Source organism: Oncorhynchus mykiss, chromosome 8, assembly GCF_057628025.1.
Source record: "Oncorhynchus mykiss isolate SJ-2025 chromosome 8, ASM5762802v1, whole genome shotgun sequence".
Classification (NCBI taxonomy): domain Eukaryota; kingdom Metazoa; phylum Chordata; class Actinopteri; order Salmoniformes; family Salmonidae; genus Oncorhynchus; species Oncorhynchus mykiss.
This window is the reverse complement of record NC_143029.1, coordinates 65,015,583-65,030,861: the sequence shown is the minus strand read 5'-3', so window position 1 is coordinate 65,030,861 and position 15,279 is coordinate 65,015,583. Positions and strand designations below refer to the sequence as shown.

The following is a 15,279-nucleotide window of genomic DNA, read 5'->3' as shown; positions in this document are numbered from 1 at the left end:
TGCATGGGTTTCTATTGTATTTGCGTCATTGTTGTTATGTAACAAACCAAAATGTTTAGCGATTCAATTCATAATAAACACAACACTTTGGTACTGTTTGATGATTTTGCTCTATCCCTACCTTAACATTGTACATGTGTGGCACAATGATGGTGTGCTTTCATGCTGGCTTAGTTGAAGAGTTGCCAATTGTTTTCTAGAAACAAAATATCCGTGTTTGCTTCTTTTTTCGAGCAGTTAATGTGGACATTTCTCAATGGTAAGCACAGTGTTTGTGCCAAATTGAAGTGGTTTATAAAATCTGTGTTTATTTGATTTCAGACCACATAAGGATGTCCATGTGTTGTGTTGTGTTGTAGTAGTTTATGTAATGAAAAAAATCCTACAGTACAAATCCTACTGTAACTAACGTCTGTAATCTAGAACTAAATTCACACTTCAGATAGACTGATACATGTTGGCTAATGTGATTGGAAACTTAATTCCCTGATATGACTAGACCTGTGTTTTCTTCATGAATGTCCGTATTTTTCTTGGCTTGAGCTCACCATTAAATCCAAGCTTTCTCTGATTGCCTTATTACTGTATTACTACTCTCCTGGACTGGTAAAATGATTCATTGCATCCATCGCTGCTACTGTGACAGGAAACTGTGAAATAAAAAAAGTTTATAAAACTCAAACTCAAAAGTTGGTAGTGACGGGGTGGGGGCAACATATGTGGGGGTCATGTTGAAGTATTATGATTAGTTCCAGCCTAATTTCTTTTTTTTTTAAGGAGGAATGTCTCTCATTATCTGTCTCTATTCTCATTCCGTTATTGAGGAGCAAGAGAAGAGACACTCCCAAACTACTGCCCATTGGCCAAAGGCATTTCGGAAGGGGATTTAACTACTTGAGGGAAAGGCTGTTGCTGCAGGAGCCACAGAGGCATTGGTTATAAGGGCCCCTTCAAACTCATGCCCTGAGCTTGTCAACAGGTGTCAGAGAGAGAAGAAATAGAGTGACAGATTCTCAGGCTTTCAGAAGAGGGAGTCACAGGGAACTGCAACGGTGAGTGAAACACTGCTGTATGTTATTGTTTTATTGTTTTATTCTTGAATGTTCAGTTTGAGAGGCTTTGTAATATGTGCATAAACATTTTATATGACTGCAAGTTTTTGTTAAATTAGGGGTTGCATCTGATTTGATACATTGTTATTCATATCGTGACCTGTTTAATATTTTACATACCTTTTCATTTTCTTTTAACAAATGCAATTACAGACAAGATTCATACTTACTATTGAAATAAGTAATTACCTTGAAAAAGTTATACTTACTACGAAATAAGTAATTTGCAACATTATTCCTGTTTGAGTCATTATATGATATATGATCAGGAAGCATATAGTTTTCATCAGAGCAAATGAGATGTTAACATATAGTAGTAGTCTTTTAAACAAAGTTTCAAACTTATTATAACAACTTCATTACAAAGCTAAGCTCTTTCAGCACAAGTTATACAGTAAAATAGAAAGAAACAAAACTATATGGGTTCGATTTCTTTTGATATTTTGCATCAACACCAAAAAAACTGCACAAGTTGTGACTTAGGCATCAAACCCAATACGTTTAGAGGTCCATTTCCTTGTTAATAAACTTGCCTTCTCTCACTCCTCACATTTTCATCACAGACTAAACTCCAGCCTCTCTGGTACCAGACGGAAATGCTGGGCAGTCAAGCATCAGACTAAGCATTAACAAATTATACTTCAGTCAGTCAGACATAGAGCCAGTGGGGAAATAGCTGAAGTGTCAGCCATGTCCTTACCATGGAGTGAATATGTTGTTAATACAATATACAGCTTCAGTATAATAATTATATTTCTTTTTCTTTTCTTGTAAACCATTTTATTGAAGGTGGATTTTTTTCTTCTGAAAATAAATAGTTTCAACAAGCTTCATAGACGTGAACGGTGCTTGCCTGTGGCTCAACTTGATGAAATGCTACTGTACTGGCTCAAAGTTATCTTGGAAGCAGTGATAAAACGAACAACAGATGTAGAGCGTTGCCTGCAGCTAGCCATGAATGGGGTGGTTTCTAATATGTGATCATAAGGCCTACATAAACCCAATGGGGTGACTATTGGGCTTTTGTAACCTTATCAAGGTTTTTTTGTGGTTTGGATGGCAGGATCAGCAGACAGAGCAGGGGGATATGAGTTTGAGCTCAGACTTACTCTAATTGCTTTCAGCTTTTTCTGCCTGCTAGTAAAGGAAAATTCGACAAATGTTGCAACCACATAAAGACCATGAGCTCTGAGCTCTTCCCCCTGTGTGCAGACTACAGAGCGCTAAACTTTTCATCCCAGGCTTGTTGGTCCAGTGCAATTCCCCTTGAAACGGAAAAGAACAGACTGCCTTTTATCTGTCTGTTGGTTAATGTGTCTCATGAGAGGATGGGGCATTGCACACAGTCTGTCCTTACTTGCTTCCCTTCCTTTCTCTCCTCCCCATGCAATGATTTTGGAGGGAAAATTGGGTCCCTGTGAGGATCTGATATTGATTGCATTCACAGTCTGAGTCTGAAGCGTTTCTTGTTAGTGAGTGAGGGGAAACATTCTACCTCCTCTTATTCCGTAAGTAGATGATGCACAACAGTGTTCCACTTTTTGGTAAAATGCAGCTTTCTCTACCCTTTGTTCAACCTTAACAATTAGAGGAGTGATTCTAACATTTTCAGTAGCTGTTTGAAGTTTACTACCAGCAAAACTTGCCAGTCAGCAATGCATGCTGGAATTGCTTAGGTACTTTCCTGCCAATCCCGGTTGGAAGTCTGTCAAACTTCACAGCTAGTCGACAAGCCTACAAAGAATGGAGGCTGAAAAGATGAGACAGACATCCTTGTGTCTGACTATTTGAATTCCTTGTTATGTGAAGGTAATTCCCCTGTGTGTCCATGCCAACTTTGAGTGCGGAACTGCGGATACTGTTTTCTCGAAGCCTTTGAGACTGCTTCGGCTCTTCCATGACTGCACATCTGACATGCTTCACATAGAATGCGTCCCAAATGGCACCCTATTCCCTATATCAGTGGTATTCAACTCTTACCCTACAAGGTCCCTAGCCTACTGGTTTTCTGTTCTACCTGATAATTCATTGCACACACCTGGTGTCCCAGGTCTAATCTGTTCCTGATTATAGGGGAACAATTAAAAAAACAGTGGAACTGGCTTTGATGTCCAGAGTTGAGTTTGAGGGCCCAATAAGGTGGAATAGAGCAAGGTTTCCCAAACTCAGTCCTTGGGACCGCAAAGGGTGCACATTTGTGTTGTTGTTGCCCTAGCACTACACTGTGGATTCAAATAATAAACTAATCATCAAGCTTTGATCATTTGAATCAGCTATGTAGTGTTAGAGCAAAAAAATAAATGTGCACACCTTGGGGTTCCGAGGACCGAGTTTGGGAAACGCTGGAATAGGTTGTCAGTTGGGACACAACCATGGATTCACTGACTAAGGAGAATCTTTGGTCTTACTGCTGTATCATTCCTGACGTTCCTTCCCTGCAGAGATTTAGGAGTTCATGGTAGCTGGAAGAAGGTCACATTGGAATCTTCTCTAAGACAAATAAAAGCCTTAAAATGGCAAACATCAAATAAAACCTTGACAGTAAACTATAAATGAGCTTGTTAAGGATCTGTGTGCGCCAGCGCCTGGTGCCATTCCACAGGGCTGTATAATGTTCCTGTGATGTGGGTTATTGTAAGGCTGTCATTGACTTGCTGGTCTTTCCCCTTGGTCTGATCTATGTCCTGGTTGCTGATAAAGTGCCATCTACTGTAATTATTGCCAGAGAGTCAATGGGGATGAATGGCCATAGCTGTGATGTCATAGTCTCTACGGTCTGGCTACTCTAACCTCAAGGTTTTCACCCACTGAGTTGGATAACAGACACAGGACTCGTAGCAAACATGGTGGAAATTTTGTGTGGCACGAATACAGTTACTGTCATTAACAGTCATTAACAACATAGCCAACATAATTTCTCCCAACACGTCGCTTACTGATACTACATTTTCACAAGTGTTGAGCCATTTTCCCTCTGTGAAGTCTACTGTTGGATGGAAGCTTAATGCCAAGGGTTATTTGACTAAGAGGTCATTATTAGACTAATGCTAACCACTTTCATTCAGGTAAATCCTAGCCATTTTCTTATTTAGGCTAATGTTCGCCAATTTCATGTTAGCCATTTTCATTTATGCTAATCACAGAAGAAAGAGAAAACCCAGATGTGTCACATGGGGTATAAACTTGAAGCATCCAGTGAGGGCTTCTATTCACCACCTTAAATGGTAATAATGAAGTCTATTGGCAGGCAGAGGGTCAAGGAGGAGCAAGAGCTCATCATTTTCTCATAACGATCTGAATGCAGTTTTCTGTTCCAAAACTAGAATCTGTTACAAACAGAGTGCACGTTTTGTAGATTTGACTCCTTGCCAAAGTTTTTAAAAATGGCATGGCTTAGGAATGTAGGGTGAATTCAAGTTCTTGCACATGCACACTTCAGAGATTAGGCATTCCCTAACGTAAATATGCAAATACATGCTAAAGCACGTTAATAGGATCATGCTAGCTCTTGCTTGGCTCTGCCCACCTCATTGCCTGTTCTGACTACTGTGCTTTATTGGCTCCTATTGTAAATGATGCCTCTGTCCTATCTTGGGTTAGTTATCATAATATTTAGGCTAATGTTAGTGTAAGGGGTGCGTAACTGGTGGCAGGGAAGTCAGACGCAGGAGAGCAGAACTAGGTAAAAGCCGGAGCAGTTTAATTTCAAGACCAACGACATAAAGAAATAACCAACATGGGTACAAACACTGTTCCGTTGCACACTGCAGTATCACAAACATACTGTAAACTCTCCAGGAGCATCTAAGCCATTATGTCAAACTATGAACATCTACACTAATGTTGTAGGCTGCTTATGATGCCATAACACCTATACCATTGTGCTTATTACTTATAGGTTACTTTCACAATCCTTCAGGTGACTACATGGACAAGCCTCAGATACTGTAGCACCACTTGTGTCACAGCTGACACCAATGCAATGAATTCAGCCTGTAGATGAGGTTGCTAGTGTTGTATGATTGATATAATCATTGATGAAGATTTCTTTATACTGGTTTGCAATGTTACAGTAACAATCGCTTTGCACTATTGATCTACTGTACAACATTTATCGTTCCCATTGTTGCAATATACCATATGTGAGTTAAGGTAAAAAGCCTAGTATTTGTGCATGGTTGAGTCATTTCACTTCTTTGATAGTTCCACATTGTGTGCTCCCAATTATCTATCCCGTTAGTGTTTTTGCGCTACATGCATATTTCATTGACCAATCAACATTCTTTTAAAAGTACCCTGCGCAATTTATGAAAGCATGTATGCTATTACTGTGGAGTTTCCAGTTGTCAAGCACCATGGCCTCTCTTTTGGAGGAGAGCGGAGCAGACAGTCACTTAAGTTTGGTTTTCAGTTTCCACAGACCACACAAGTTCAGACATCGACTATAAGTTGCTCCACTACCAAATTTCTAATGGCTGCGTGCCAAGGACGCAGCGGTTCAATCGAACATGCTTGAGAAACAGGTAACCTCTTATTCACCATAGAGGTTTGAACCAAATTATTTCTGAAGAAGTCTTTTCAGATACATATTTGGCCTATTATTTTGATAGCATATAATTTCTCTTTCTGGGGATGTCAAAAGCTGGATGACATCACTGTCATTAGACATGACATCTTTTGGAAGACAGTGTTCAATTGCTCCTTGAAGCCCTTATGGTTGGCTGAGCACTATTAATAGTTAGGAACTTGGGATAAAAGTGTTTAGTTTCGAGTGATGACTGCTGGCTTTCTGCTGGAGGTTACGAGATTGCTTCATGTCCCATTTGTAAAACATAGTCTGCCTTAACTAGAACGAATGTGACTTCTTTAACAATCTTGTAAAAAAAGCCATGTTCTCTCTGGAAAATCCCCCATAATAGACCAAAAAGGTGTCAAGACCAGTGCTCTTTGTGCATGTCAAAAGTTGCATATCAATTTCACCAATTATTCTACTTATTTTCCCCTCTAGCCATGACCACTAGACTTCACTGGCTCACAAGAGCCCTATGCCTGATAAGCATACTGTGCACTGTCACTTCCAAGTATGTGACAGAAGATTATTCATCCCCTGCTGAGAAAGAAGTCACCTTCAGCCACGTCTATAAGATTGACCTGGCCAAGAGCCCTGAGTGTAAACTCGCCTTGCAGACCCTCCCTTCCCAACAGGACCAGTTTTCAGGCCTGCAAGAGCTGGAAGGGGGCGCTACTCTGGAGGGGGAAAACAACATCGTTTTCAGGCACCAAATCAACCTCAAGACCCCAAAGTGTGACTGTGATGAGTCGGAGAGCTTTACGTCTCTGCTGTACAGAGTCAACGGGCTGGAGGAGGAGGTGGAACATCTGAAGAGTCAGTGCTCCCAGGGCTGCTGTGGTGGAAAAGGTGGTGGAGCAGGAGGTAAGCCTACAGTGCAGTCCATCACCATGAGATCTGACAGAACATCTATATTCAATAGCTAAAATATATTGAGTGTACAGTTTTTGACACACTCAAACGGGTGCAGCGGATACCTATACCTACCATACCCTGTTCAAAGGCACTTCAATATTTTGTCTTTACCATTCACCCTTTGAATGGCAAACATACAAAATCCATGTCTCAATTGTCTCAAGGCTTAAACATCCTTCTTTAACCTGTCTCCTCCCCTTCAGCTACACTGATTGAAGTGGATTTAACAGGTGACATCAATAAGGGATCATAGCTTTCAGCTGGATTCCCCTGGTCAGTCTATGTCATGGAAAGAGCAGGAGTTCCTAATGTTTAGTACACTCAGTGTATATCTGAAAAAAAAAGTGGAATTTAATCCCAGATGTTATTTAAAACTGTGAAACTGGTCTCCCATGTGGTGCAGCAGTCTAAGGCACTGCATCGCAGTGCTAGAGGCATCACTACAGATCCGGCTTCGATCCCGGGCTGTGTTGCAGCCGGCCGCTAGTTGGAAGGTATTTTCTCCGACACATTGGTGTGGCTGGCTTCTGGGGTATGCAAGTAGTGTGTCAAGAAGCAGTTTGGCTAGGCAGGGTTGTGTTTCGGGAGGACACATCGCTCTCGACCTTCGCCTCTCCCAAGTCTGTAAGGGAGTTACAGCGATGGAACAGGACTGTAATTACCAATTGTATATCACAAAATTGGGTAGAAAAAGGGGTAATAAGTACAAAATAATATATATAACTGTGGCACTGTTTGAAATAATGATTGATGCACGGTCACTTACATTATACTTACAGTACAGACACTTCAGATGTCACATAACGTGATTTCCTAAACTTCCACAGGTGTGGACACTAGCTGTAGTGGCCACGGGACCTACCAGCACAACACCTGCAGTTGTCAATGCAACCCTAGCTGGGAGGGTCCTGACTGCTCCATTTCCACCTGTCCTGATGAGTGCAACGACAACGGCCGCTGTGTGGATGGCAAGTGTGTCTGCCACGCTGGCTATACGGGGAGTGACTGCAGCCAGCTGATGTGCCCAGGCGACTGCAACGATAAGGGACACTGCGTGGACGGCAAGTGTGTTTGCTTCAGCCACTTCACTGGCGAGGACTGCAGCGAACAGAAATGCGATCCTGACTGCATCCACGGCACCTGCGTGAACGGAATGTGTATCTGTGACGAAGGCTTCTTTGGGGAAGACTGCTCTACAGGTAGAAGTTCTGATATAGGCTGAGGTTATAATCAGGTCATAATATCTTATTCATTATTATATAAAAGGGAAAACTGATCCAAGATCAGCACTCCTAGTTTGATATGGCCTAGATCTAAATAGCAAACTCTACCTTTTGTTGATTCGCAGAACTAAAATGCAGAAAATCTACAGCTGTAGGATCCTTAGGGTTCTAAGGTTTCATAAACACTTTAAACTTGCCATTAGGTACTGGTTATTTGATTATTAGTTAAATAGCAGTTAAGCAGAACATTTGCAGTCAAAACATCCTGTCAGATAAATTCACTGCATCCACACTTGTGAAAGTGACAGCAATTGCTGCAGCCTCAAACTGTCTAAAGATTTAACTTTGTTAAAACCAAGTTTGTGCACAGACCCATGGTAGCTGGTCAGCTATTGCACTCAGCGATAGTAAGATTTTCAATCTGTGCTGCAAGAGAAATTTGGAGAGATTTAAAGTAATGTGCATGTAGGAACTGCTTACAACAACAACAGGGACGTGTCAAGGGGGAAGAGGGAGGCTATGTGAGTTTATGAGTTAGATTTGGAGGATAAATATTATGAGTATAGGACAAAAGCTACAGTATACTGAGACATTTTATGTTTTGTGTGATCAGACCTTGAGGTGCATCATCATCACCAATGCTGTTTTCTTTTTAGTGACCATCAAAAGCAATGCTAATGCCTTTATAGATTTGTACATTGATAAAGAACTCAGACACACATTTCAAATAAACCATCTAGAGAAAACCTAAATTGTTTTATTCTGCCCACAAAAGGCCTTGGTGAATTTCTGTGGATTTTTAAAAGCCAGATCAATGTCCTACAGATGCTGCATCTGGATTTGGTCTGCTTTCCATGTACGTCTCCTGAGTTGTCCCTTAACACTCTTTTCACCATGGTACAGTAGACTCAGTAAAAACAGGACCTTATGTGAGTCACTGAAAAGTGGGATGTCTCACACCGACAAATGACAGTTCCATGCAGAAATGTACATTCACATTTCTGCTTCACATTTGAGAATCACGTCCATTTTCAAATTGGTGGTCTTGACTATTATTTGAATAACATACTGTACCCTTTAGCAATGCCCAAATGCATTGACATTATGTATGGTCACTTTTAACTACATGGAAACAGTACATGTGCTTCCCCACTTGTTTTTCATATTAATCACGACAGAGAACACTGAGCAGCACACGTTTGGCCCAGTTGATGGAAGTCCTACTTACAGTTGTCTCAAAAAATGTTTAACACCATAATGATGTGTCTTTGGCTGAGAACCTGCCACTGTATGGCAGCATTCGCGCAACACTGAAAGCGCGAACCACTGCTTTTAATCAGGGCAAGCCGACCAGAAACATGACCGAATACAAACAGTGTAGCTATTCCCTCCGCAAGGCAATCAAACAAGCGTCAGTATAGAGACAAAGTAGTCGCAATTCAACGGCTCAGACACGAGAGGTATGTGGCAGGGTCTACAGTCAATCACTGACTACAAAAAGAAAACCAGCCCCGTTGCGGACCCCGATGTCTTGCTCCCAGACAAACTAAACAACTTCTTTGCTCGCTTTGAGGACAATACAGTGCCACCGACACAGCCCACTACCAAAACCTGCGGGCTCTCCTTCACCGCAGCCGACGTGAGTAAAACATTTAAACGTGTTAACCCTCGCAAGGCTGCCGGCCCAGACGGCATCCCTAGCCGTGTCCTCAGAGCATGCACAGACCAGCTGGCTGGTGTGTTTACGGACATATTCAATCAATCCCTATCCCAGTCTGCTGTTCCCACATGCTTCAAGAGGGCCACCATGTTCCTGTTCCCAAGAAAGCTAAGGTAACTGAGCTAAACGACTATTGTAGCACTCACTTCCGTCATCATGAAGTGCTTTGAGAGGCTAGTCAAGGATCATATCACCTCCACCCTACCTGACATCCTAGACCCCCTCAAATTTGCTTACGGCCCCAATAGGTCCACAGACGACGCAATGGCAATCACACTGCACACTCCCCTAACCCATCTGGACAAGAGGAATACCTATGTAAGAATGCTGTTCATCGACTACAGCTCAGCATTTAACACCATAGTACCCTCCAGACTCGTCATCTCGACCCCGCCCTGTGCAACTGGGTCCTGGACTTTCTGACGAGACGCCCCCAGGTGGTAGGAAACAAAAACATCTCCACCACACTGATCCTCAACACTGGGGTCCCACAAGGGTGAGTTCTCAGCCCTCTCCTGTACTCCCTGTTCACCCATGACTGCGTGGCCATGCGTACCTCCAACTCAATCATCGAGTTTGCAGACGACACTACAGTGGTAGGCTTGATTACCAACAACGACGAGGCGGCCTACAGGGAGGAGGTGAGGGCCCTTGGAGTGTGGTGTCAGGAAAATAACCTCACACTCAACGTCAATAAAACAAAGGAGATGATCGTGGACTTCAGGAAACAGCAGAGGGCACCCCCCTATCCACATCGACAGGACACTAGTGGAGAAGGTGGAAAGTTTTAAGTTCCTCTGCGTACATATCACAGACAAACTGAAATGGTCCACCCACACAGGCAGCATGGTGAAGAAGGCGCAACAGCTGGGACCGAGAGACTGAAAAACAGCTTCTATCTCAAGGCCATCAGACTGTTAAAAGGCCATCACTAACATTGAGTGGCTGCTGCCAACATACTGACTCAAATCTCTAGCCACTTTAATAATTAAAAATTGGATGTAATAAATGTTTCACAAGTCACTTTAAACAATGCCACTTTATATAATGTTTACACACCCTACATTACTCATCTCATAAGTATATACTGTACTCTGTACCATCTACTGCATCTTGCCTATGCCGTTCAGCCATTGCTCATCCTTATATTTATATGTACATATTCTTATTCATTCCTTTGTTGTTGTGAAATTGTTAGATTACTTGTTAGATTTTACTGCATGGTCAGAACTAGAAGCATAAGCATTTCGCTACACTCGCATTAACATCTGCTAACCATGTGTATGTGACCAATAAAATATTATTTGATTTGGTGATTTGATTTGTAGATGTATGATTCTCTTCTTTATGAAGTCCAAACATAATTTCATAATTTTCTTCTTCAAAATATGTCAGTTCCTTTTGCTTTTTCCGAATCATTAGATGTTCATTTATTTGTACTTTTGGCTGTTCTGAAATATTATTTAAGGGCATAATTGTTACTGGCAGTGGCTGTAGAAAACGGCAGCAAAAGTTCTATTAACTGCCACTGGATGGAAATGCTCCTGCTGAAGAGACAGAAAACATTGAGCTTCCTGCCTTTAACATATGGAACAAGGTCCAAGCCTGCGGTGAATTATTTCCTGGTAAATGTGGTCTCCTTAGCACCTATTTCATATTTCCCCCAATGTACACACGCTTTTTCTGCACTTTAATTCCTCGAATTCAGCACATACGCTCGGTCGTCTGTGTCCGTATTTCCCTGTATCCGCAGGAATATCTTGGCTTGGAAAGTTTGCTTCATACACTGCTGACTGGCCGTCTCCTGGGCTCTTATTCATGTTATTGAAGAGTCCCCCCATACTGTCTGATTCGCCCGACCCTATTTCTACCATCTTGATTGAAGGATCGTGTCTAGATACAGTATCACGCTGTAACTGCAGAAAATGAATATGTTTTCCCCAATTTTCTAAATTGTGTTTTCCTTAAATCAGATATGTTATTTCTGTCAGAGTTACATTGAGTGAAGTGTGAAAAGAGTAAAAAGGAGAGAGCAATAACATAGTGAACTTAGTACACCTACTGACTTCGCCAAGAGGTCCGGAATTCTTGGCGTAACAACTGAAGTGTTGGACTGACAGGCCCCAATGTTTATCCTGGTTGGGGCTACCCCTCAAATTCATCCCAATAACATAGTGAGTAACATAAAGTTTTGAACCTTAACTAATCATACCTCTGTGTCCCCCTCAGTGTCGGGCCCTAACGGCCTGCGTCTGGTAAGGGTGACTGATAATTCTCTGTTGGTGGAATGGGAGGCTGTGAAAGCAGCAGAGTACTACATCCTGACCTGGCACCCTGAGGGCAATGAGGCAGAGCTGGAGCAGTTCACCGTGCCCAACACAGAGACCTCCTACCTGATCACAGGACTCAGCCCAGGTGTCACCTACATAGTGCAGGTGTACGCTGTCATCAAGGAGATCCAGAGCGAGGGGGACAGGATCGAGGCGACCACAGGTAAGGGAGTGAAGTGAACTACAGAGGAAAGTACAGTATGTTTCTCATAACATTGATTTTCATATTTTACTCAAAAGTCCAGGTGCTTTTGTTTGTGGTAAGTGGTTCTGAATGCCAATTTAAATGTCCTGTCGTCACATAAAACTCTCTATGTACAGATCACCCCAATAATCCTGAATACTGTTTGTACTAAGTGATTCACTTAGTGATCGTTTGCTTACCATTAGGTTTAAGGTAATTACACCAGTCAGCCTAATTAAAAGGAAATGAAGCTGTAGACACATTTTATGGAAAGAGAGACACAGAGCACCGAGCCTTGGGCCCTGGGCTCTGCTGTGCGGTTAGCCATGGAAAACATCTCAGTGCATGACATTCCTGTCTGGGTATGAGAAAAGGCCTGATCATCCGGCTATGATGAAGAATTAGCGTGAGACAAACAGTTCTCAGTCACACAATATGCTTAACTTCAAACGTTATCCCTTTCAAATGGTTTTAAATCTTTTTTTTTCCAATTAGAAAGAACTGCTAAAGAACATTAGCCAGACTATTTTCCCTGGCCTGGAATGGATTTATATGCAAAATCACATATAGGAAACCTCATAGAAACCAGTAGGAAACATGCCCTGGTCCTTGGTTCTGTATGATAGCGATGACACTCTTGGGTACCCTATTAGACGTCTCTCATAACTTGTATCTAACTATAACACCATTAGTGACAATTTATATGTCAACGCAGGTGACATTTAAATGGCTAAATGTCATTATTCTGGCATATTCTAATGAGACTATGTTGAACCTACACAGAGGTGTCTGGTATTGATGGTATCCGGGTATTGGGCCAGACTGAGGACTCTATCCAGGTGGACTGGCAGAACCCTGCAGCACCTCTGGACCATTTCAGACTGACCTATGCTAACCCTGACGGGCAGGAGGAGGAGCAGAACGTACCAATGAGTGCAGAGGCCAGGACCACCCACACCATCGTAGGTATGTCATTTAAATTGGAGAACACCGTCTGAAATAGATTTGAATAGAATAGTGTGAGGCCCAATGCAGGACATGAGAATCGGGTACAGGGAGTGAACCATACGGACATGTAACGGAACAGGAACAGTGACAGCGTCTGGACATAAACACGACACAACAAAATGCTACTACAGGGAACAACACAGAGGAGCAGACATATACACAGGGGCAATCAAACAGTGAGGGAGTCCAGGTGAGCCCAATGAGCAGAGCTGCGCGTAATGATGGTAACAGGTGCTTATGATGACGGGTAGCCTGGCACCCTTGAGCGCCAGGGAGGGGGAACGGGAGCAGGCATGACAAATAGTCCATCATATTTTACAACCTTTGAATAGAATAGGACTTCATGTTTTACAACTCTTACCTGTGTAACTGTCTGTTCCCCAATGGTCTCCACCTCTCCCCATTTGAGCAGAACACGCATAACCCTTTGAGTATTCACAGATCTATGTACCCGTAACGGCTAATCATTCAATTGTGTTCAAATGTATTGTGGTAGATTAAGAACCTTGAACTACTATGAGGTTTTGCAAACCTGTATGCTTACTTGCCTTGTGTGTGTGTTATACAGGACTGCAACCTGGCACTGAGTACCTCATCACAGTGCAAGGCATCAAAGGGACCATCGAAGGGAAAGCCTCCTTCGCCACCGGGGTCACAGGTGACTGCTGCTGATACAGAGACTTTCTGGGGGTTTTAGAAAGTGAGGAGACAGTGTCTTCGTCCCAAATGGCCCCCTATTCCCTATATAGTGCACTACTTTTGACCAGTGAGCCCTGGTCAGAAGTAGTTCATGGGAATAGGGTGCCACCTGGGACATGGGTACTGTATCCAACATCAGCGAGCGGTAACCACCCTCTGTGGCCCACTGGACCATAGTCCAACTCAAAACCACATGTGGGGGGGACGATCTCAATGGACATTGAAAGGACTATAACCAAATCAAAATGATGTAGAAATTATAATAGACCTTAATTTATAGTCTCTTTTCACTCTGTCCAGCTTGCTAATAGTCATCGCAATGGAAGCTAGACTGTCAGGGAGCATCGAAAATTCCAAAAGCGATAGATAAAGGACTATTTTTGCACATTTTGACGGCAAGGCAATATAATCCATTTTAAGTGCGGCCCCCTGGACCTCGTTGAAGACCGAATGTGGCCTGCAGAGAAAATGAGTTTGACACTTCTGCTCTAAACCATTCCCAACTCTACTGTGAGAACAGCGGAGTAAAATAGGCACAGAATGTGTTAGAGTCCATAGCTTGATAAAGTACAGTACTGTACCCTGGTATTAGGTCTCACTATAACCGCCAATGATAGTAGAATATGAACGTGGTCAGGAAGACTAATAATTATGGGTAGTGATTATGGGTCATAAATCACAGTTTAATAATCTGGACAGATTCTAATGATCGTGGTAAGAGTGTCTGGACCAGGATCCGAGCCCTAAGGTCAGTGTAGTTCATGATTTACATAAGCCACCTGGTCCTTTAAAAATATGAACATGGGAATCACTTATTTGGATCTCACAAGCATTCTCTTGAGTATTTTGCGTGAGGATGAATTCATAAAGGATGTTAACTTCTACAGCCGGTCCTGCCAACCCGATACCTGCCACTTATTTGACCGACTGAAATGACAGCTTGGCCTGCTCCTTTTGTTGGCTGTTTATTTCAGGAGATGTATTACAGTAGTTCAAAAGCAGAGCTGTCCCTGTCTCATTACGGTGATGGTGCTTTAGTTTTCTCAACCCTCAGGTGACATTTAATGGGTTTCATTTGGGAGTTAACCATTGTAGCGTTTCCAGTTTGATGGTTGTCAGGTGTCTTTCCATTACCTCACACATCCTTCTTCATAGAGCTAATCTTCACACAAGACAAGGTGGCCTGTCTCAACCACCACGGAAACCTTCACTTGAGGAGTTGCACGAAAGGCTTATAGTGATTTTGGAAGTTGGAACTCCAGAGTTCCCTTAGATAGGCGTAGAATTGTTTCAAGATGAGTGTGTGGGCCGGGAACTTTTAAAAGGTCACCTATTATTGCTACTGCCCAGTTTGTTCTCCTCAGAGCAATATAGTCACACACGCGATAGAAAAATAGGAAAATTCAAACATAATAGCAATCACATAGAGGCAGTTTATTGTGACTGTCTGTGAGTATATGAGCCTCCTAATAACCGTACAGAGTATGAAACTGTATCCTGTGGGGCCACCCCTGACAG

At 42.5% G+C, this 15,279-nt stretch overlaps 1 protein-coding gene across 1 annotated transcript in view; it reads left to right on the top strand.

Moving 5' to 3' along the window:
• The first annotated feature begins 670 nt into the window (after positions 1-670).
• LOC110530312 (tenascin-N) overlaps positions 671-15,279 on the top strand; it is a 31,119-nt gene continuing 16,510 nt past the window's right edge. The window contains exons 1-6 of the mRNA XM_036985951.2: positions 671-1,052; positions 6,121-6,546; positions 7,425-7,796; positions 11,770-12,033; positions 12,838-13,020; positions 13,631-13,720. Of these exons, the coding sequence (XP_036841846.2) occupies positions 6,123-6,546; positions 7,425-7,796; positions 11,770-12,033; positions 12,838-13,020; positions 13,631-13,720 (1,333 nt within the window). The 5' untranslated portion in view covers positions 671-1,052; positions 6,121-6,122. The remainder of the gene's footprint in view (positions 1,053-6,120; positions 6,547-7,424; positions 7,797-11,769; positions 12,034-12,837; positions 13,021-13,630; positions 13,721-15,279) is intronic.